Source organism: Mandrillus leucophaeus, unplaced genomic scaffold (assembly GCF_000951045.1).
Source record: "Mandrillus leucophaeus isolate KB7577 unplaced genomic scaffold, Mleu.le_1.0 Scaffold855, whole genome shotgun sequence".
In the NCBI taxonomy this organism is placed as follows: domain Eukaryota; kingdom Metazoa; phylum Chordata; class Mammalia; order Primates; family Cercopithecidae; genus Mandrillus; species Mandrillus leucophaeus.
The window spans coordinates 905,470-929,477 of NW_012109308.1; the positions used below are offsets into that span (position 1 = coordinate 905,470).

The 24,008-nt window shown below is 44.9% G+C and overlaps 1 protein-coding gene across 1 annotated transcript in view; it reads right to left on the bottom strand.

Moving 5' to 3' along the window:
* The window catches only part of DOCK2 (dedicator of cytokinesis 2), a 450,129-nt gene that overhangs the window by 54,507 nt on the left and 371,614 nt on the right, over positions 1-24,008 (bottom strand). Inside the window, exons 33-36 of the mRNA XM_011968671.1 lie at positions 20,551-20,699; positions 10,876-10,961; positions 4,491-4,647; positions 2,490-2,530 (exon numbers count right to left, since the gene is read on the bottom strand). Of these exons, the coding sequence (XP_011824061.1) occupies positions 2,490-2,530; positions 4,491-4,647; positions 10,876-10,961; positions 20,551-20,699 (433 nt within the window). The remainder of the gene's footprint in view (positions 1-2,489; positions 2,531-4,490; positions 4,648-10,875; positions 10,962-20,550; positions 20,700-24,008) is intronic.

The window sequence follows — 24,008 nt, forward strand, 5'->3', positions numbered from 1 at the left end:
GATTTCAGGCTCAGTGATTTCTGCTTTCACAGATGCAGCCTTTCCACTCTCCTCCCGCCTAATGTTCTGCTAATCAGAGTTAACCGTGAAATTGCACATGACCTCCATGTAGAGAGTTTGGAATTTAGAAACATCTGTGTGTGCATACATAGCTTAATTCTGCCTTATCTCCTCCTGCCCATCCTCCCTGCCTCAGACCCCTAGATGGCTGAGTTCAAAAAACTTGGGGAGAGCAGCCCAGGGGAGAGCTTCCTTGCTACTTTCAACTCCCCCTTTGGCACCCTCTCCTCTTCCTTGTTAACTCAAGGGTCTGATGATCTGCTGCAGAACCCAAAAGAAGACACCCTAATAAAAAGAAGACATCCCTCAACCAGGGATACAAAACTCAAGCACCTCCAGGTGCCAGGTGCTTGAGTGAGGTGGGCGGGGAGTAGCACAGTAGGGAATAGAGATGATGTCATGACGACAATGTTCCAGCCGTGTCCAGAATGGCTGCCACCACCCAGTTCGGCTAACAGTCATCAGAATAGGACGAGGGCCCAGTGTTGTCACGCCTTCTGAGTTTTCCAGGAGAAAAAGGAAATTTTGATTTTTATGTAAAATCTCCAGATTTTTAAATTTTGGCAGCCAATTAAAAATGTTTTTAAATATTCTGCCTGCCAAACAGAACAGATTTTCAGACTATACCCTGTTTGCAGTCTAGACAAATATGGTTTTCCTAGATTACTATGGGCCTTAAATTTCCAAAGCTTGTGGAGGTCTGGGATTTGCCGTCTGTGTTTCTAAAATGAGAAAGGGAGAAACAAGGTTGGATGGAGGAAACCATGGGGCAGCCATATTACTTATAGTACTTCATTGAATCATCAAAACAGAAGGCAGGATGGAAACATTCTACAGGTAGGAAAACCTCAACCCAGAAAGATGAATTTATCCAAGGTTACAGAAAACGCGAGGCAAGGACTGAGGTCCTTCAGACCCTAAAGCTTTGTGCTGCTACAATAAGGTATGACTAATGATGTTATAAATATCCCAAACTCAGGACAACCTGTAAAATTATTTTTTCTCCAAATGATAGCTCCTATTTCTGGAGTAATGCTAAACTAGGTACCTAGATATATCTGCCATAATAGCAGAGTGAGTGTAGACTTGAAGTCTCTGCCCTCTGACAGAATGTGACAAAAGCCCTGTAAATACCTTACTCCTCAATCTTCTGGTTGACTCTACCTCAAGGGCTCCAGTCTCATAAGGATGTGCATAAAGGTGTATGTTCAAGAATTTTGTTGTTGTGGCCGGGCGCAGTGGCTCACGCCTGTGATCCCAGCACTTTGAGAGGCCAAGGTGGGCAGATCACCTGAGGTTGGGAGTTCGAGACCAGACTGGCCAACATGGTGAAACCTCATCTCTACTAAAAATACAAAATTAGCCAGGTGTGCTGGTGCATGCCTATAATCCCAGCTACTCAGGAGGCTGAGATAGGAGAATCCCTTGAACCCAGGAGGCAGAGGCTGCAGTGAGCTGAATTGGCACCACTGCACTCTAGCCTGGGCAACAAGAGCGAAACTATGTCCTCCCCCCCAAAAAAAGTTGTTATCCTTTTTATTGTAGAAGAAAGTTGGAAACAACCTAAATGTTCAACAATATAGGATTGGCTATATAAATGATGGTATATTCTGGAAAAAAATTTTATAGTTTCATTAAAAATGATGTTGATATACATCCATCGATATGGAGTTCTTGTCAAGTTAGAAAAAGCAAAGAATAAATTACAAGTAATATAAAGCCATTTTTGCAAAAAATACGTATGCATAGAATTCAATGTATATATAAACATAAAAAGGTCTGGAAATATGTATGGATTATGGGAATTTATTTCATTTTTTGTGTTGCTTGCCTGTATAAGTTTATTTTTGTTTTATAATAAGTACATATTTTTATTATAAATAAAAGTAACAATACTTTTAAAATTGCAGAAAAAAATATGAGATTCTGAGAAAAACTGGCAAAGGAGTTCTCTGCTCCAGGCTAATGTCCCCAAAAAACCCTTCATGACATATTTAAATAATATCGTTTAAATGCCTACAAGGATGCAGACATCATGCATCTTCGTATTTTTTTTTCCCCTTCAAAACTGGGCTAGTCAATGGTCTTACTACATGTCTGGACTCAGGCTTCACAGTAATTTATCCCAGGTCAGCCCTGCAACAGTGCAAATGCACCCCAACAGCTCAAATCACAAAGTATTCGCTCTTCAGGAAAATATGAGCTGTGGGAACAACAGGACAGCGTGGAAGGCCTAGACGATTTCAAGTGGTTTTATGGGAGAATGAAGGAGTTGAAGCTGGAGAAATTGACAGGAATCACAACACAGGGGGCCTGAATGTCAAGAAGAGAAGTTTAAATTTTATCCTGAAGGCAGCAGGGGGCCATCGATGGATACTGAGCAGGAAAGTGACACAGCAGATCTGGATTTCAGAAACTATGAATCTTACCTTATGTACATCTCCTCCCTGTTGTTATCTTTGTAGAAATTCTAGATAGGGGAGGAAAAACAATGATGAGTGTTGTTCTTTGCAATGTCACAGAGGTCAAGGGTGTGGTGATGAAGATGAGAGGAAGATTGCTGTTTACTATCTGGGTACCCTGAGATAGGAATAGGAAATTTATTATCCTGGATGCACCAAAGATGCATCAAACAGCCTCACTGGAAGATTCTGCTTTGAAAGTCACTTCCCTGACCCTTAGACTACAAAGGAAGAGAGGACCTGATGTGTCTCAGCCATCACATATCAGGAGGTGCAGATCAGGTTTTGGCTGCATTGAGAGGTGGGCTGCCAAGACTGGGGTAGTCTACTTTGACCAAGTCCACGTTGAAAGGCAGCCCAGCTTGAAGTTTCGAAGCTCAGGCCTTGCACAGGAAAGCACCTGAGTTGGAAAGTGAGTGACAGCACCTCGGTAATAGTAGGAGATCAGAATTCCTGATAGTGCAGAACTATCAGGAGTTATACGGGATTCTGTAGCCAAAACATTTAAACTTGGCAATACATAGGAATCTAGGTCCCTATTCCAGCTCAGGGGCCATTTACACTAGTAGTTACCCTGGACTTCACCACCAGAGATCCTAATCCCGTGGCATTTTTTAAAACAAGTTCTTACAGATTCTGAGCCAGGTGGTCCTGGTCCAATCCCTGAGCCATACCAGGTGCATATCCTGGTTTAATGCAGCACACCCATGTGCACCTGAGGTTCAGAGAGGGGTGGTGACATGTTCCAGAGCACACAGTCAATGGGCAGCAAATCATACTGGACATCATCTGTCCTGATACCACCTCCATCCCCACCCGCCTCCTTGACACCATATTTAAGCAACTCACTGAAACCTAGTGGTGTCTAAGTGCTTGGAGAACTGTCTGTTCCAAGCATTCTCCCTGATCCTAGCTGGCTGTTAAAGGTCATTTTCCTCAACCAACTCTGTCTCTCCTTAGAGAGAAGCTGCTCAGCCCGTCGCAAACACCTCTGCATGATCTTTATGTAAACTGGGTCTGGTGGAGTTATTAGCAATGAATTCATTTCTGCTGTCATCAGGATTTTTAAACTCTCCTTGGCATTCTGGGAAATCAATGGCAATATCTAGGCTGTTAAAAAAAAAAAAACTCCATTTAGGGTAAAGGGAGGCCATACAAAAGAGCTATGGGGACAGGGTTTGTGTTTCAGGAACCTTGGGAATGGTAGGGAGGTTGATGTGACAGATGCCACATGACCTTTTGGTCAACTTCATTCTTTTAAACCATTTTAAGGTGGGATGACATGGTGAATATGAAGCATTACGGCTGCTTACCTACCTGTCTCTTGATTGAATCACAGAGCATGTGAGAGAGGCTGTTTGGCAGCCAGCCCATGGGAGCTCATGAAATATAGGGGTTAATAACTTGGATCTGGGGTTAGTTTTTCTGGTTAACCTGGTTCATAGTAACAACAATTCTAGTTATCAGTGTGACTCCATTCCATAAGAAGAAGGAAACTAACACATATTGAGCATTTAACCATGGGCCAGGACAATACAACCTAATGAAATTGGAACCATTATTTTATCCTTGTAATAGACAAGCAAACTAAGACTTCAGAGCATTTCCTTAGCTTGTCCATCCTATTAATTATCAGACACAGGATGGAAACCCAGAGGCTGTGGGACTCCAAAGCTCATACTCTTAGCCAGTCTACACTGTCATCTCCCTTCCATATGATGTGTTGAGTGCTAAAGGTAATGTGCATTAATCCCATGTTATAAATAAGGAGACTGAGGCATAGAAAGGTGAAGTGACAGCCTCAAGACACAGAGCTAGCAGAAAGCACAGCAGACGTTCCATTCCACATTTGTCTGCTTTCCAAAGCCCTTAAGCACCGCTTCCCTATGAAGAACAATCGTGAGACCCAAAGAAAGCCCAGCCCCATGCAGGGTTCTGGTCTGACTTGGACCCGCCAGCCCCACGCACCAGCAGGTTCACAGTGCAGCTCATGCGGTTGTCTTTGCTCTCATCCGTCATCACGCCCCGGTAATCCAGCAGCTTCTCCAGGAGGCCTTTGACCAGGTTCACGAAGTTCTCCACTGACTTGGCAATGGTTGGGTGCTCTGCAGCACACTCCATCAGGCTGTGGCAGAGACCAGAGGGCAGTGAGCTCACGGCTGGGGATAAAGAGTGTGCTGGGGCCAGTGGGTAGTGGGATAGAGCACATGCAAAATCAGTCAGTCAATCCAAGTTCCCTGACTGCTCCTTTTGTTCATTTATTCATGTATTTATCGATATAATGCAGCATGTGTTTTTTTTTTCCTAACATCAGAATGGGAAAAAATAAAAATAAAATAGTTTCCAATATGGGTAATGATGGTGGGGGAGATGGTCACTTTTACCCACCCCTGCTGAGAATAAATCAACAAAACTTTTTTGGGGAAGCAATTTTCATAGTATCTGTCAAAATTGTAAATGTGCATATCCTCTGACCCCACAACTCTACTTTGTGGAATCTGTTCTACAGAAATATTCCCAGAAGTATGCAAAGATATAATACTCACAAATTGTGTCTAATAGTGAAATAGATGGAACTATCTTAAATGTTCATCAGCTGGGAAATGCCTAAGTAAATTACAGTACATTCACCAAATGGAATTCTATGAAGACATTAAAAATATTAGAGAGATTCAATATGTCTAGGTATGAAAAGCTCTATAAAATATAGAGCTAGGTGAGAAAAGTAAGTCTCAGAACAATATTTGTTTTTCAGTTAACCAACTGACACAGAGCTTAGCATGGCCTGGGTGTTATTGTAGACCTCATGCAAATGGTAACTCATTTAACCTCCTGTCACGGTTTTATGAGATGGGACTTTTGTAGATAGGGAAACGAAGGCATGGAGAGGCCCACTAACTTGTCCAAGAAAGGCCCAGGAATATCAAACAGTCTGGCCCCAGCATCCGTGTCTCTACCGCCAAACACTGCATGTGTGTGTGAGTGCACATGGCTATCATGTATCTCTGTGTGCTTATAAAGTGCCATGTACAGTCAGCAAGGATAGACACCAGACTCGTAGTGATGGTTGTTTCCAACAAGTCTTTAGGTAGGAAAATAGGAAAGAAAAGCCTCCATTTTTCTATTTAAGTATGTGTAAATTTTTTTTTAATTATAATATTTGTTTTAGTATTCATATTCTAAATTTTAAAAACAAAAATAAAAATGTAACATCTTTAAGCACCTATTAGTTGCTAGGCCTTGTGTGGTGGGGAGAAAGATATCAATATACAAAAGAACCACATCTACTGTCTAGCAGCCCACAGGCTAGGTGGGGAGAAACAGATGGGTTAAAATTTTGTTTGATGACTATTTCTTCTTAATTACTTATTCTGTGCCAGCCACTGTACTAGTTACTTTTCCTAACAAATCCTCTAAGTGAGAATTATTCCCCCCATTTTGCAGGTGAGGAAATGAAGGCTGAGAAAGATTAAAGGACCTTCCCAATATCGGTCTGATAGTAAGCTGAAGTGGTGACCTTAAGAACCAAGCCAATCATTGTTAAATTTGGGGGAGATATTTTTCCCACAGAGAAACACCACAGCGTGTTCTCAGGCATCTCAAGTAGACATTATGCAGGCCACGCTATTTGTATCTGTCTCCTCTCCCCGTGGAACTGTAACTCTCCAGGGGCCCTTAGGAAGGTAAAGGTAAGAAAAGCAAGGACTTCTGAGGGTCATTTCCTCCAAGAAGCCAAGCCAGGCTGCAAGAAGGCGACATCTCAAACTGTGGCTGTGATAAGACAAATCCATCTTCACTCTGGGAAAAGCAACTGTTCCCCGGCTCTCAATGGGAGATGCAAATGGCTCTGTGATTTAGACCTGTCTGGCTCAGCCACAGCTGTGCATGCCTCCTCCTGGGACAGTCACTTCTAGCCCTGTGTGCCACCCTAATGACAATGCAACAAAGCTTCTTCCCAGTGTTCGGTGTGTGACTTTGTCAAGCTTTCCAGGGCAGGAGACATCTCGGGGTCTGAGCTTGGCCACATCTGAGGTTCTCAGCTCTGGTCACATGACAGAATCACCAGGGGAGCTTTTACAAAGCCCAATGCCCAACCTAGGTCAGTAACTTTGGAATCTTTGTGGGTGGGACCCAGGCAGCAGTGCTTTACCGTTTACATTCTCTAGGAGATTCCGACATGCAGCTCACATTAAGAACAACTGGTTTTGTTCAGGGCTTTGCAAACTTCCACGTGCATGGGAATCACTGGGGCATTGTGTTAATAGATTCTGATTCATCACATCTGGGCTGGTTCCCGAGCAGCTGCCTTACTAACAAGCTCCCAGGTGATGCCAATGCTGTGGGTCCATGGACCACACTTGGAGAAACCAGGGTTTAGATGAAAAAGGTCTTGGCTTGCTTTCTTTCTCTATTCTTTATGCATGAAGCCAGAAAGGTGCTCAAACCATCTAGGATTGTGAAATGGATGGGAACATTGGCTAGAAATGACCCATCCATCCACTGTCCATCCTTCCACTCAACATGTGGCATTCTAGAAACTGTGGATTCAGAGTTGCAGGAGATCACAGTCTAGCATGGGAAACATAGATAAAAATTAATCATAATATATAATGATACAACCACTTATTCAGTACTGCCTGTGTTCCAGACCACATGCTAAGCCTGTTTAATTGTCTACCTTGTAATCCCACAACAGAGTATGAGTGGCAATAACAAAAGCTTTGGGAATCATGAGGGAATGTAGCTAATTCCTCACACGGTGGAATGAAGGGTGGTGGACACTTGCCACACTGCTTCTGCTCCTGTCGGGGGAGGACTAGAAGGGGCTCACTCCTCCCTGCAATTGATTTGCACTTGGCATTGGAGGCTTTTCGAGGGAGGATCCCAGACTCCCCCCTCTCTGTCAGTGCTAATGAAACTGGACTTTCTTTCATTCTTTGAAATGAAATGACCCGTGACAGGTCCTCTTCCAGGGATTGAAAGGGTCTAGGTAGGATAAAGGCCCAAGAACATACATCCATCTGCTTCAACCTTCTGTTTCCCTCACCACTTCTAGAACTATTCCCAGGAATAAAATACAGAAAGGCAGGGGAGTGTCTTATGACTCCATTCAATGTGAGACTTACACTTTCAGATATACATGGATCAATGAGCGTGGGTTCCAAGGAGAGTTCTGAGGGTCGGGAGAACTGGAGTTCTGTGTAAGGTTATATAGCTTGTGCACTGCACAGAGCACATGAGGACTGAAATGCAGCCCCACTCCATGACTTAAACCCTGTGTTCCTATGCAAGGCTGCAGTAGCCACAGGGAGAATAGCTCACCAAGGCCCCATCCAAGCCATGTGCCCACGGGACTGTATCTGCCCAGTGGGGGCCCTGTGTATCAGTGGAGGATCTTAAGAATCAAGCCAATCATTGTCAAATTTAGCGGAGATATTTTTCCCACAGAGAAACACCACAGCGTGTTCTCAGGCATCTCAAGTAGCCCAGGGGAGAAAAGATAGGTAAGCTCATGGCTTCAAATAACTACCATGCTATCCACCTGTAAGTAATACAAGTTGACTGTCCCCTATTTGAAAATGTGATATTCAAACTTTCTGAACACTAACATGACACTCAAAGGAAATGCTCACTGGAGCATTTTGGAGTTTGGATTTTCAGATGAGGGACACTTAACTATTAAGTATAATTATTTCAAAATCTGAAAAACAAATCCCAAATTCAAACTACTTCTGATACGGAGCATTTCAGATAAGGGACAATCAATCTGTACTACTAATAATTAATATTGCTAGACTAACCACTCAGCATCAGAAATTGTGCTAAGCACGTAACATGATTTTTCTTATTCAATCCCAACAAAAACTCTAAGGGCTCGGTAATATTTTTATCCCCAGTTTTCAGATGAGAAAACTGAGGCTCAGAGAGGTGAAAGGAAGGAGCAGGCACAGGGGCCCCATGGATGTTCTGATGCGGCCCTGGCTCCCTGTGTCGGACTCGATGCGTTTTGTGTAAAAATCATTCACACGTCTATTTCAGGAGAAAAAATAATGAGCTGTCTTTAATTTCTTTGACCTCTAAGGACTCCTTTTATAAATAATCACTCAGGAAGGATTTGAAAACCCAGCTGATCATCTGAAGACCGCCGCAGAGCCCCATCCGCTTATAAAAATGGAAATTGCCAGCACTGTTCATGGCTTCACTTCTGGTCAATATTTTGATTTTCTTGTTTAGAACTTTAAGATAAGCACTGACTCAGCCAGAACATTGTTTATTCCCTCCCGGATACATCAGTCTCCATATCCACCTGAGGGGCAGACAGTGGGTTTCTCCTTCTGGCCAAATGGCATTTGCATTCTAAGTGTTTAGTGAGGGCCATGCACGGTGACAGGAAGGGGACAGGGGCCAGCTGAGATGGCACTGCCTGGGGCGCCATCCTGTCCTCTGGGCTCTGGCTGGTTTGGCAGGGTGGAGAGGCTTATTGTAGGGGTCAGAACAAGGCCTTCAGTTTTCTTTTCTTATTGAAATTAAAATATTCAAAAAGGATTGAAGAAAGAATCCAAACCAGAGTGATCTCAGAGAATCATACAAACCAGAGAATATACAGTTAGCGGGAAGTGGGGATGTCTGAGTCACGTTCCTGAGCCTCAGGAGAAGGCCTCACGGGAGAAGGGGGCAATTACCAAGCTGTCAAACACAGAAACTGGGAGCAAGGCCTGGAGATGGAAGCATATTTATGAAGCATTTACCTGCTGTGTGCCAGATGCTTTATACTTATTCAGTTCTCAGAATAACCACAGGAGCTTTATTATTCCCATTTCAGAAATGGGGATACTGAGGCCAGACATATGTGATTCCTGTGAAGTCTTGCAGCTGCTAATCGGTAGAGCCAGGATCAAAACCCAATGTCTTTCTCCAAAGATATACAAGCGGCCCAAAAGCACACAGAAAAGCGCACAGCCCCGTGAGTGTACTGAAAATCAATGAATTCTACACATCGCGGAAATGCGATTCAAAACCACAATGAGATATCATTTCACACCCCCTGGGGTGGCTGTAGTCAATAAGACAGATATTAACAAGTGTTAACAAGAATGCAGAGAAATTGGAACCCTTATACACTGCTGGTAGAAATATATATGGAGCTGCCACTTTGGAAAATAGTCGTTGTTTCTCAAAAGGTCAAATATAGGTACCATATGATCCAGCAATTCCATTTCTAGGTATATACCCAAGAGGACTGTAAATGTTATGTCCACACAAAAACTTGTACCTGCATGCTCACAGCAGAATCAATACTCATAGTCAAAAGGTAGAAACAGCCTAAATACACATCCACCGAGAGATGAATAAACAAAATGGGGTACATCCATATGGTAGAATATTATCTGGCAATTAAAAGGTATTAAGTACTGAAACACGCTACAACATGGATGAGCCTTGAAAACATTATAGGCAAGACAGAATGCAGAGTAATGGTGGCCTAGGGCTAGGGGAGATGGGGGAGTGTTTGTGAGTGTGTGTGTGTGTGTGCGCGCGTGCGTGTGTGTGTGCTGGCAGAAGCAGTGGCTAAGGGGTGCAGGGTTTCTTTTCAGGAGTAATGAAAATGTTGTAAAATTGATTGTGGCGATGGTTACATAGCTCTGTGAACATACTGAGAGTCAGTGATTGCACACTTTGGGTAAATGGCATGGCGTGTGAATTATATCTCAAGAAAGCTGTGAAAACAATGTCCTGACTCCAAGTCCAGCGGTCTCGGGCACTGTTCTCTGTCCACGGTCTGCCCCTGGCCTGGGCACTGGAGTCAGGCAGAGCTAGGTTCAGGATGCAGCTTGTCCACTCCACTAGCTTGTCACAGTTTCCTTGAACAATGTGCTTACTTCCCTCAGCCTCAGGGCCCACCTCTGTGAAATGGGCATCAAAGGGAGTAAGTGTGATTAAAGGAGGCATTACATAGCACATTGCACAATAGCATGCTAAGTTAGTATGCGTGCTCAATAAATGTAGGTCATGACCAACATCTGTCAAATATTTAAACAGAAAAGAAAGGAAAAATAGCAACCATATTCCACAGTTAAGATGTGATGAAAGTAGACATTTTGGTGGATTATTTCCCTCTTCCCGACACAGCAAAGATTCTTTTCATCTGGCCCATTGTGTCAGTTCCAAACAAATGGCCACTCCAGAGAGAAATGTGAGGTTTCTTCCAAAAATGGAGCTTTGCCGATACCCATGAGCCTCTAGATCGATCTCCAGGGGAGGACACAACCACTCAGAGCCCCCTGGAGTTCTGAGCCCTCCCGCCTCACCTGACCTTCACGGGCTGTTCCTGCACACGGGGCACTGAACTTACATTGACTCCAGCAGCTGCATGTACTGCTCATCGCCTCGGCCCCCTTCCACCTCGTGGTCCAGCTTCAGGATGATTTCGTTTTCAAACTGAAGATGCAGGAGGCAAAAATCAACAATAATGTTAGAAGGCTGAGGGCTGAAATTAGTCAATTCATTATTTCAACCAAAGCTTTAGGGGGCACTCATTATCTCCCAGGTTGAGTGTTGGGATCTGGGAATGCAAAATGGAACAGAATACTATGTTGCCTTTTTGGAGTGCCCAGAGAGTGAAAGGGAGCCATGGGTGATGAGAGAGAAGAAGAAGAAAGAAGAAAGGAGGAGGAGGAGGAAGACGAAGAGGAGGAGAAGGAGGAGGAGGAGGAGAAGGAGGAGAAGGAGAAGGAGAAGAGGTCAGGGAAGACTTCTCACAGCCCATGTTATTTGAGCTTGTTTTCAAAGGTTAAGTAGAAATTTTGCAGAAAGAGGAAAATGGAATGGACATATTTCCTGGACAGCTATTGTTTCTGCCTGCTTGGCATTCCTTCATTCCTTTCTCCATATTTTGGTGATCACACCAGTCTTAACAGTAGTCCTTGGGGCTCTGGTGGGCTGAACATCCCTCCCTAATTCCAGGTGTGGAGACCTGACACAGGCCTAGCTCCTAATCAATATATTTTATTGCCCAGGTCCCAGCATTAATAAAGGTCTGGACTGAGACAGTGAGACGTTAAATCTGAGGCTTTATAGGAACTCTTAGCAAAATGAGTCTTTCTGTTCAACCTAAAGATGGAAGGTCTTGAGCCTGAAGCTGCTGCTGACCACAATGAAAGAGGCTGTCTGAGAATTACACCAATACAGAGGCAAGCAGAGAGCAGAAGATACAGAGAAACAGAGGCCTGATGCCATCTGTGAGCCCCTGCATTCAGTCACATCTGATGCTTTCTCATTCATATGAGCTGATCTGTGTATATATCAGCCAGTTTGAATTGGAGTTTTGTTCCCTCCAACCAAAGAAATGATGAAAAATACTCATAAGACATGGAGCAAATGTCAGGTCTTAGATAAGTCAAGACTGGTGACAATTGTAATGATCAGAGATCAGATTAGGTAAGTGATCAGAAAGCAAGTATCCGTCTACAGTTCCACCAACTGGCATTGAAGCCACAGAATGTTTTGTCTCCCTACTTTCCATGTTAAGAAGCATTTCACCCACTGGAGTGCATGGCTTATTCAACACATTGTTTTGAAGTCATCCTGTGTCTTTTTAACATGATTTTGATGCAAAATGGTTTGTACTGTTTTAATATTATACCCTGAAGAGTCCATCCAAATCGTGCAGTCTGCTCTTCCCTCATTTTACCATTAAAAAATAAACTGGCACCTGGAGAGGGAAAGGGGAGCTTGGCAAAGGTCACCAAGACCAAAAGAGGACTTGGGGAGTCCTGGCTTCTAACGTGACCTGTTGACACCTGGTCTTCATAATACTTCATGAAGTCTGGAGGTCACGGATCACCTTTAAATGTGACAATGCACGAAGAGTGGCCAGCCCTTGCTTGGTACAACCCTCGGTGTCAGTTATTATTACAGGTGAAGAAGTAGAGACTCAGAGAGTTTAAGTGACCTGTCTGAAGTCTCAGATGAATGGCAGATACCTTTGGCAGGCTCTTTCCTGTGCATAAAGGACAGAGCTCCATGGAGTTGGAATCTTTAGGTGATGATAAGGCAGGGACCACATTTTCTCTTCCCTCTGGTTCACACATCATCCGTGATGCCATTGTTCCCTCACTTTTGTGCACAAAGGGTCTAAGGAAGGGACCAAAAGCTTGTGCTGATACAGCACAAATGCCAAAGAATTTCTCATGAGTTGCCTCAGTTGGGGAAGACTTATTGAAGGAGATATACTGGGCCTGGAAAGATGGGTAGGACTGTGATAAATGTGAAATGGAAGGCATTCCAGATGAGGGAAATGGTATGAGCAAAAGTGTCAAGGTGGGAATGTGGAGAAAGATGAGGACAGCCGTTCAGTTTAAGCAGAGAAGGATGGATGGATGGACAAATAGAAGGAAGGAAGAAAGGAAGGAAGGAAGGGAGGGAGGGAGGGAGGGAGGGAGGGAGGAAGGGAACAGACACCTAGATGAGGCCCAGTGTGGCAAGGGTCTAGACTGCCAGTCTGCAAACGAGTCATGCCCCTTCTGTGGTGCATCCTGTCAAGCATTATGTGTGTGTTGAATATTATCCAATGTCAAGGGCTGGGGACTATCATGCTTAGAGATGTCTTCTCTGCCAAGCCTAGAGCAGGAAGAAATACAGCTGAGGGACTACACGATGAGTCTGTTATGCGGCTGTCTGGCTTTAAATCCCTCCCTGCCTCCCTCTGCCATCTTGGGAAAGCTGGTAGGTCTTTCGAATCCTCAGTGTCAGGATTTACATCAGGGACTGGGAAACATTTTCTGTAAAGGGCCAGACAGTAAATAATTTAGGCTTTGCAGGCCAGATGGTCTCTGTGACAACTACTCAACTCTGCTGCTGTAGCACAAAACCAGCCCTAGACAACACGTACACAAATTGGCATGGCTGTAGTCCAATAAAACTTTATTTACAAAAGCAGGTGGAAGGATGAATTTGGCCTGTGGGCCAGCATTTGTCTACCCCTTATCAATACAACCGGCATAACAGTAGTACCTACAGTGTGGAGTAGTTACAGGGCACAGAGATTTTATATGTAAAGCACAAGCAAAGTGCCGAACCTTAAGTGTGCGCTGTGCTCTATCGACTTGTCATCACCACTAATGTTATTGTTATTACTGCTGAATGTTACCAGAGAGCAGCGCAAGGGGAGAAAAGCAGCATTTTTTCTTGTCTGAGGGGTTCACTGGGAAATGCTGGCATGATTCTTCCTGGTGAGCTGAACTTTTCTTTGGAGCAGAGAAGTGGTTGAGGTAAATAAGCACTTGTCTCAGCGTCACAAAAGAGCCTGCCAGGAGGGAAATTACAGGGTGCCAGGGAGTGTGCAGAGACAAATGATACCACACCACCATGCCTGAGCCCTTGGGGTGAGCTGGAGGGGTAAGGTCTCAGTCAGGCATATCCCAGGGTCAGTGCTGTGCTCAGAAATGGCTATGATCACAGTCCTCGGCATTGAATAGACTTGGTTTGAGTCTTGCTTTGACTTTTTTCCCAGCCCTATGACCTTAGCCAAGTTAATAAACATTTCTGAGGCTCAGTGTGCTCATCTATTAAATGGAGATTTGAAACAGCACCTCCTTTGTAGTGGTACTGTAACAAATTAAAGGGCAAACACAAGTAAAAGGCACTTGGCACACAGTAAGTGCTCAATAATTGTTAGCAAAGCTCATCATGCTATTGTCGTTGTGTTGTCATTGTCATTATCATGGGCATCATACTCTCATTTAATCTTTACAACAGCCAAGGGAGAAGAACATCATCATCCCCATGTTACAAATGAGGAGGCTGAGGCAAAGTAGGACCTTGGTCTGGAGTTCCAATGGATGGATGAACTTGAGCTAGGGTAGGCCCAAGGTCCAACACACGAAGGTGCTCCTGGCTGGGCATGGTGGCTCACACTTGTAATCCCAGCACTGTGGGAGGCCAAGACGGGTGGATCATGAGGTCAGGAGTTCAAGACCAGCCTGACCAACACAGTGAAACCCTGTCTCTATTAAAAATACAAAAATTAGCTGGGCATGGTGGTGGGCACCCGTAAACCCAGCTACTCAGGAGGCTGAGGCAGGAGAATCGTTTGAACCCGGGAGGAGGAGGTTGCAGTGAACCAAGATCGTGCCACTGTACTCCAGTCTGGGCGACAGAGTGTGAGACTCTGTCAAAAAAAAAAAAGGTAAAAAAAAAAAAAGGTTCTCCCAAACATACACTCCATCATGATACTGCAACAGTCCTTACCCCCAACACTGTCACCATCCAGAGCTGAGGATGTAGCTCTGGCTTCTCCAAATTACTGCCATTTTCATCCACAGCTACACGACTGCATCATATCATTGACTTCTTAGCCCACTGCTGTGAGGTGGATGTTTGCTAATGAGTATCCATCGATTTCATTGGGCCACTACAGAAGTCAGATTCTACAGAGGCCCAATACAAGTCTTAAGAAGCTCAAATCAAGAAAAAAGGAGTGGACTCCAGGAGCCCAAACCTCCTGCCTGGGCCTCCCTCTTCCAGAAGAATGACCTGATATGGGCCTCGTGTTTGCTTCATGCCTTCCCTGCATTGCTTCTCTCGCCTCTCCTGGCTGCTTTAGAACATCTTGGCTATTTTTATCATCTTGTTTTCCTAGAGTGTTTTCTGATTGGAGCCCAGCCCTGTAGAAGTGTGAGATTTGGAGAATGATTGCTCTTCCTCACATGTCTGGTGCTGACTTTGACATGGGAAGGGCAGAGATGGTTTTAGAGGCCTGGATGTCAGGAAGATGACGACGATGACATCAACACCAGTAAGTCTGCTTTTGACCTCCTCTGTTATGAAATGCCAGTTATACTGGGTGGAAAGAAGTAGAGTTGGGAGGAATCTGGAAAAGAGAATGCCATGTGAGAAGAGGTGTCTGGAAGTCAGTGCAGCTTTCTAATTTTCTTTGAGTTGTCTCTAATTGTTCCAATTCATCCCCGCAAAGAGCTTGGGATGGGAAACTCTAATGACAGTTTGATACCCGATTTACAGATGAAGAAGCTGAGGCTGAGAGAGGTTCAATAACTTACCCACATTTATTCAGCTTATAAAGAGTAGGTCTATCTGAATCCGAACCACAGTACCCAGAACACAGCAAACACTCAATGCAGATTTATTGAATTGATGTAATCTTTTCCACATTATGTTCTAAACAATTTAAATCACCAACTTACTCCATGCCAAGATGCAGTCTCAGTGGAATCTGCCAACATGGCTATCTCCATGAATCATTCATTCAGTGAGCAATGATTGAGCTCCTATGGTGTTCAGGCACTGTTCTAGGTACTGCTGTCAGATGCTATCCCCTCTTCTTTCTCTGAGAGAATTCTCTCTGGGATCTCCTGTCTGCTGAGGGTGCAGATCCTCATGCTGACTGGTACACAGTGGTGTTCTACCATCTGAATCTAGCTAACCAGTCTCCAAGGTCTCTATACCCCAGGACTCCCACTCATTCCCACCAACAGCGTCCAGAACACCTACGTCCCCCTCCTTCCACAAAGAATTGGCCAGCAAGACAGCTGGTCTACCCAGCACAAGGGGATTACCCAGTCATGAGCAACCCCCATTACTCTATGTTATAAAAGCATTTGCTGGAATGTACCTCCCTGTGCTGATGTGGTTCCCCTGAATGCCTTGGGATGGGGGTCTAAATGCCTCCATCCATTCATTCTGGGAACACTGACATGGTGCCCACAACATGCATCTCAGACACCTGACAGGGACTGGGAGTTCAGGACTGAGAGACCAGCTTTGGCTCTCAAGAGCTCACAGTCTGCTGTGGAAGACAGACCTATGAGCAGGTAATTGTGCTGTGTGGGACAAGTGTGATGACCACTCAACCCAGGCAGGACAGGGTACGTTTCACTCAGACTAGCATGTGTACTGGCCAAGCCAGCCACAGTGGGGTCCACCTAAGGCCCTCTTTCTGAAACTGTCCTTCCACAGCTCCACCAAGGGAATCATGTGGTGTACCAGGGATGGGACATCCAGTCCTAGACAACAGACAGAGACCCCCGAGATGATCTGGGACGAAATGCTGCACTCATGACGGGTAAATGTCATCAGTCAAACCCATCAGCTGTCTATGAAATTTAGGTGAGAGGCAAGACAGGGAAATCTGGCATGGAGGTTGCAAAAGAAACCCAGAGTAGAGAGAGAGATTGCCCTGGAGTCGCCTCCTGTTCAGCCCCCAGAACCCCGAGCCACTGAGAGTCTAACACCTTCCTGTCCTAGTTCCAGCCTATGTATACTTGGCTTGAGCAAATCTTTGCCTCTTGTACCCAGATGAACCACTGCCTCAGGAAGAAGGAAAGCCTTTCCCAAAATGTGAAGTCTCAGCTGAAGGGTGTCCAGGATCTCTTCAGGCAAAGATATGAAAGGAGGAGCCCATACAAAGGCATGAGAACTAGAGAACTTCAAGAAACTGGCATCAGGCCAGAGGGTTTGGTATGACCCGGGAGAAAAGCCCCTGCTCAGTTTCTTCTGTCCCTTAAGCAACCCACATTTTAGAAAGGGAACAACGTGGTCTTCTGGGGGACCTGGTTCTTCTCTCATTGGATTATTTTAGCATCATGAACTAATGCCACTTTGCACACCAGCCCTCCTGGATTCTACACCCCAGTCCTGGGGTTCACTCTTGTTCTGGCCATCAAGGCTGCTTGAGATTCAGCAGGGTGTCACCACCTCCCTTTCCTGGAGACGCCTTCCATGACTGCTTACTCTGAACCAAAAACCATGCCTGGGCCCACGTATCCCCCAGCTGAGCTCCTATGAAGCACGCTGGCTGGTTTTCACATGGGCATCTGCCTCATTAGTCAGCCTGATTGTCCTGTCTCTTTTGATAAGGGAGCAGCGAGGAGAAGTGATTGGGGAACATGCTCAGAATGAACGCACACTGGAGTGAGGAGCCCAAGGAATGACTCCATACAGAGAAAACAGGTGGGTGCATGCTACAGAGAAACCGAGATACCAGAATCCTTTAGGGAAGGAAAATCACACTAGAGTGAAACCCTCTGAGGCCGCCAAACACATCTGTCAGGTCACAATCTAGGCAGTGACCAGGTCTTATTTCTTTCTGCGACATTGTACATCATCAGGCACTTGGTGTGTTTCTTTTGCACACCTGTTCCCAGGAACTCTTCTAAGGCACCTGCTGGCCTCAGAAGTGGGTCTTAGGGTAAGTCAAGTGCCCTTCGTCTCATGGTGTGTGCCCTTCACATGGTCCCAAGCTGCATAGACCTTGCTCCCACTTAAAAGGCAGCAAATTCCAAGCTGCCTTCAAACATTCAATCCAAGCTTTCACCCTCCACTCCCCCATCCCAACTGCTCAGATACGGCCTCTTTCTCCATTTGACCTACTCAGCCTGATTTTTTTTCAGGCTCTTCACAAAAAGGTAGCTGGTCAGTAGCCCTTCTGGCACTAGAGTCCCTATAATACTACCTCTCACAGTGGTATCATCATAGCAAACTAGTCTCTTATTCCTCTCAGAACAACTTTTTTTTTTTTTTTTAATTTTAATCTGAATCCTGGGCAACTACTCCAACATTAAGCCTCATTTAGGTTGAAAGAAAATTCATTTTCTTACTGCTTTCCCTCTCAGCTCCTTTTCTGAGCTTTAATCGAAAGCAGCCGTGCCAGGCCACACACCATACCACCTGAGTTTCTGCACGCTGAGGTGCTCTCTGCCCCAGGCGAAGACCACAAATGTTCCTCCTGACAACGGATAAATTTAAGAAATAAATTTAAGAAATGACAGATCTGTTTGCCATGGAATATCTCAGTGCCCTGACTCTGTCAATATGCCCTGGGAATCTCTAAGAGGGGTTCCAATATGCCCCGGGAATCTCTAAGAGGGGTTCCAATATGCCCTGGGAATCTCTAAGAGGGGTTCCAATATGCCCCGGGAATCTCTAAGAGGGGTTCCAATATGCCCCGGGAATCTCTAAGAGGGGTTCCAATATGCCCCGGGAATCTCTAAGAGGGGTTTCAATATGCCCCGGGAATCTCTAAGAGGGGTTCCAATATGCACTGGGAATCTCTAAGAGGGGTTCCAATATGCCCTGGGAATCTCTAAGAGGGGTTACAATATGCCCTGGGAATCTCTAAGAGGGGTTACAATATGCCCTGGGAATCTCTAAGCTGGGAATCTCTAAGAGGGGTTCCAATATGCCCTGGGAATCTCTAAGAGGGGTTACAATATGCCCTGGGAATCTCTAAGAGGCGTTCCAATATGCAGTGGCTTCCAAAGGTATTTAACCTTGAAACCCTCTTCCCTGGAGCATCTTGTTGGATCAGTGCTCCATGGACATATTTAGGGAAAGCACTGCTCTAGCGGATATCATTCAGCCAGTATTACTGGGAGATACTGGTGGCTGGATAGTGCGGGTTGCAGCATGGGTTTAGGAATCGCAGTGACCTGCTTGTTGCAGCCTTTGTTCTGCCACTTTCTTGATGGTGACTTTCAGCAGATGACATCAGCTTTCTAAGTCTCAGTTTCTTTTCATCTTTAAAATGGGTAAGACAAGATAATGTTACCTACTTCATAGAGTTGTAGTCTAAAAAAGACTGCATGAACTAATAGAAAATAGGTGTCATATGCCTGATACGTAGTAAATATCTAAAGTCAGTCATTATAGTCATCATCATCATTATCGTCATTAGATGCAGATGAGGAAGATGAAAAATGCACAGAAATGAGTATAAAACAAGGCAGTACATAACAGTCATGTCTTAGAAATCAAATGGCAGGAATGTGGAGAAAAGACCTCCTAGATGACATGGCATTTGGATGGGCTTCGCAGGATCAGTAGGAGTTTAGAGGGTGTTGGGAGGCAGGGTTGTGACTGTGCAGAGAAGTAATGGGATGAAAAAAATGCCTGAAGGACACCCACAGAGGCAATGCCATTCAGATGGGCTGAAGGGATGGTGGAGAAGAGGTGAGGCAGGGAGAGTTGGAGAGGATGACTGAGACGTTCCTCAGAAGGCTGGAGCTGGGAGGGCCGGGGATGCTGGCTAGACGGTGTGGGCTTTATTCTGTGGGGGTTAGGGTATTAATGGGTAAAGGAAGGGAAATATCCCTAAGGATCTTAAGGAAAGGCAGTTTGGAATCTGCTGCCTTTTAAGTACCTGCTTTAAGGCAGGACATGGTAGGAATAAGAGGTAGACGCACTAGGGGAGAGAGGAGGGCTAGAAGCTTGGTTAGAGGTAAAACTAAGTGAGGATGTGGGGCAGAGAGGACAGAGGGTGAGACCCAAGGGAACTGCTCAGGCAGCCTTGATAGGACTTAAAGACCAACCTTCCTAAACAGGATAATGTCACTGAGCAGTGCCAGGAGCCAATTGTGGCACCTGGTGCTTCTTCCACTGCCAGAGCTCCCAGCATGGCCAGGCCCAGGAAATGGACCTCATTCTTCAAGTTTGACCAGATATTCAATGACAATATTTGGGCAACAGCTCTTATGTTTCACAGAGGTTCTGGCGCCCTCCATGCTGGGGTCAGCGTCCTATTCCCTCACAGATCGGAGGTCCCCCCTGAGCAACATGTCCCTAACTCCATTTGCTATCAGATTTGATGTGTGGACAAGTGTGACACCCAGCAGTGTCGGCTTTTTCTGGATAACACAGATCTGCAGAGTCAGCCCAGCAGATGAAGTACTAGACAAGAGTGGGTGAGAGAGTGGGACTGCTGGGAGGGGTGGGCCCAGGGAGCACATTTTTAGGGAATCATTAGGTAGAGACATGGGGTTCTTAGACTCTTGAGAAAGAGACTGAGCAAATACACAGCAAGAAAGTGCATTTTAATCTTGCCCTCGGACGGAAAAGCTTGATAGAATACTGACCAAATCTGATCTGCCAGCTCATTCCAGGCCTATGAATAAATGTCCCTATCCTGCCGCCGAGCCTCTCAATGAAGCTCAGGGAGATGGAAAGACGATATCATTATGGGGAAATGGGCTGGGGATTAGGGATGCTGGCATGAGTTTCCGGCCTCATTTTTTACCTTTTTGAAATCCCCACTTCTTTGATATTCACACAGCATCATGTCGAAGAAGATCGGTATGGTAGCTTTCCGGAGCTCAGCCTCAGGGATAAGTGTCATCTCTAATATAGGGCCCACCATGCCTGGGATGAAGCAGATTTTGTTCTGACCTGAAAGAGAAGAGGAACGTGAACACATATAACAGTTTGGCGAGGCACAGATCCTCCCCCGACCAAGCCTGGGGAAAGAAAAAAAGGGAGGCATAATAGTAAAAACAATCGTGAACACTTATATAGCTGTTTACCACGAGCCAGGCACCGTTTTGAACACTTAACATATATTAACTCCCGTTAGAGTGCATGCATTATCCAAAACAAGCCCGATTATTAAGGCTAATACCACGGGTGCGCGTGTGGAAAGCACGTCACTGTTTACAAGGGTTTTCACCTGCACCGTCTGCTCTGCAAATAGGACCATGATTGAATATGTTAGAGATGGCAAAGCACAGCACATTTGAAATTATGCCTGTCTGCAATACACGCCGTGTTGCTGAGAATTTTTAAATGGGCTTTTACCAACTGTTTTATGAAATGAGAAAAGCAAAATTTGCTGCTAAGAACCTGCTATAATAGTGTGGTCAGTGGAACAAGGAGATTTAACACATAGCTTGAGGATCAGACGAACCACAACTTCTCGTCTCTTCTGCCTCATTTCGAGGCATTCCCTCCAACCCCTCCCCTGGTTCCTGGCATTCTAGCCTAGCTAGGGTGGCTCAAATGTCACAATTTCACCTTGCTTCCCCCACAGCAAGGCTTGTGCACTTTACGCCCCTTTGTTGAGAATACTTTTCCCTGCCTGCTCCCTAACCCACTACCCATTACCACGTAGCCTCCCCCAGATGGGTGCTATCTTAGCTTAAACACTCCTTCCTCTGGGAGAAAAGCCTCCTCTCTACACCTCCCACCCTTAGCTAGAAAAGATACCTTGCACGGCCTCTATATGTTTTGCCAGTTTGAAACGATGTCTTTATATGTCGAATCATTTGATGAACATTTGCCTCCCCCACTAGAGACCAGGTCTGTTCTCCTCATTGTGTCTATGTATGGCACTGAGCACAGGACTTATTAGATGATCAGTAAACACCTGCTGAATGAGAAAATACATTTTCCAGCTCCTACATTCTCTGGCTGTGGGACTTGTATATATGGCTCATAAAAATGCAATAGCAATATTCAGCTGTTGAGAAGATCTTGTAAAAATATGTCTGCATGTACTTAGCACAGAGCACAGAAGAATCAGTGCCAGGGCAGTGTTGCCCAGTGGTTAAGGGCACCAAATCTGGAGCCAGACGGCCTGAGTGTGTAAACTGACTCCACTATCAACTGTAGCTGTGTCATGTTGAGCAAGTTTGTCTCACCTCTCGGGACCGCGGTGTCCTCATCTGTAACTTGGAACAGTAACAGTATTTATCTTATAAGGTTGTTGTAAAGAATCAAAGAAAAAATGAGTGATTATTTAGCAAGTGCCCAGGACAATGCTTGGCACATCACCTACTTTCTACAGCATTAGCTATTAATATTATCTTTGTGATGTTTGGTCAAAATGAACCATAAAGGGGAAACTTATTGAGCAGAACTGAGCAGAATCTTCAGAAAATATGCATCAGAAGGGGCAGATAGGGAATAAAGAGGAGCACTTAGGAATCACAGGGATTTCCTGGGAAGTGAGGGTCAGCATATTCAAGTAACCCTATCATTGAAGCTGACACCTCTATATTTCATCAGCTGCTGCCTCCTTCTCCTTCTGAGTTTCGGTACCCACCCCATTTTTATCCGTTGTCAGGAGGAACACTTGTGGTCTTCGCCCGGCGCAGAGAGCACCTCAGGGTGCAGAAACTCAGGTGGTATGGCGTGTGGCCTGGCATGGCTGCTTTCGATTAAAGCTCAGAAAAGGAGCTGAGAGGGAAAGCAGTAAGAAAACGAATTTTCTTTCAACCTACATGAGGCTTAATGTTGGAGTAGTTGCCCAGGATTCAGATTTAAAAAAAAAAAAAAAGGCTTCATCCTAGGACTATCCTCAGTTAGTGAGAATGAAACAGTGGAGTCAGGCAGAGTTGAGTGAAAACATAGACACTTTTCCAGGACATAAGCTTCATTAGATGATGCATTTGGATTACACTTAAGCCTCAGGTCTTTGCTTTGGCCCAAATAGAAAACAATAACAACAACAACTTCCTTGCTGGCAGGTTTATAGTAATTGCTAATCTAGAGTTCTGATTTCATCCTTCAAGATCCTTTAAGTCTTTTTCAAACCACAGTGGGGTTTTAAAATTCAAAGTCGAGTGCAAAAATAGGTAGAAGGTAAATGGGAAACTGTCAGATAAGCCACCACGGAATGGAGAAATTGCTTACGCAACAAAGGTCTTTAGAATACTGGAGGGCACTGGGCATGATAAGGACAAATTTTAGATGGTTTAAAATAAAGGGCAGACATGCTGTAGACTCGTGATTTCTTACATACTTTTCATCTGTATTCTTTACAGTCAGTTGAGGAGATATTTGGCAGAACAGGGAAAGCAGAGAGAGAGATGGTGATCTCCAAATACAGTGTGACCTCAATGGCCCTTACAATGCTCCCTTAAGAAATGTTATTCATTTACATAAAAAAGGAATTTCAGCACATTGGATTTTGTGTTCAAGTAATACAAATGTGTATGTATTTGCGTATCTTTACATATGTAGATGCATACACATGCACGCAGAACATATTTGTGGCTAACTGAATACAAACTCATTTGGGAAAAAAAGTGCTCAAGCAAGACACACACCTACTGCTGTATTTGAGAAAAGGCAAAGAAGGGCGTTTACTAAGAGGGTCTTTTTCATGTAATTGAAGCTGAACTTCACTGGGAACAGATACCAATTAGAAAAGGCTATTAAAGTGCCAATAAGCCAGCAGGAAAAACCCAAATGCCAGATTACACAGGTTTTGGGAGAGGATCTGCTGATAATGAGAGCACAGAGAAGAGCTCAGGGGGTGTGGGTGGAAAGGGGTCCCATGAATTCTCTGGTCTTGGTTTCTCATTTGTACAGTGACCTCCTCTGTCAGTCCTCCCAGGAGTGGACTGTAGGGTGGAATGCAAAGGGTCTGAGGGCACTGAGGAGATGACCTTGAAAGAAACAAGAAGGAAGGAGGGAAGGAAGGAAGGGTGAAAGAAAAGAAAGAAAGAAGGAAGGAAGGAAGGAGGGAGGGAAGGAAGGGTGAAAGGAAAGAAAGAAGGAAGGAAGGAAGGAAGGAAGGAGGGAAGGAAGGGTGAAAGGAAAGAAAGAAGGGTGAAAGGAAGGAAGGAGGGAGGGAAGGAAGAAAGAAAGGAGGGAGGGAAGGAAGAAAAGGAGGGAGGGAGGGAAGGAAGAAAAGGAGGGAGAGAAGGAAGAAAAGGAGGGAGGGAGGGAAGGAAGAAAAGGAGGGAGGGAGGGAAG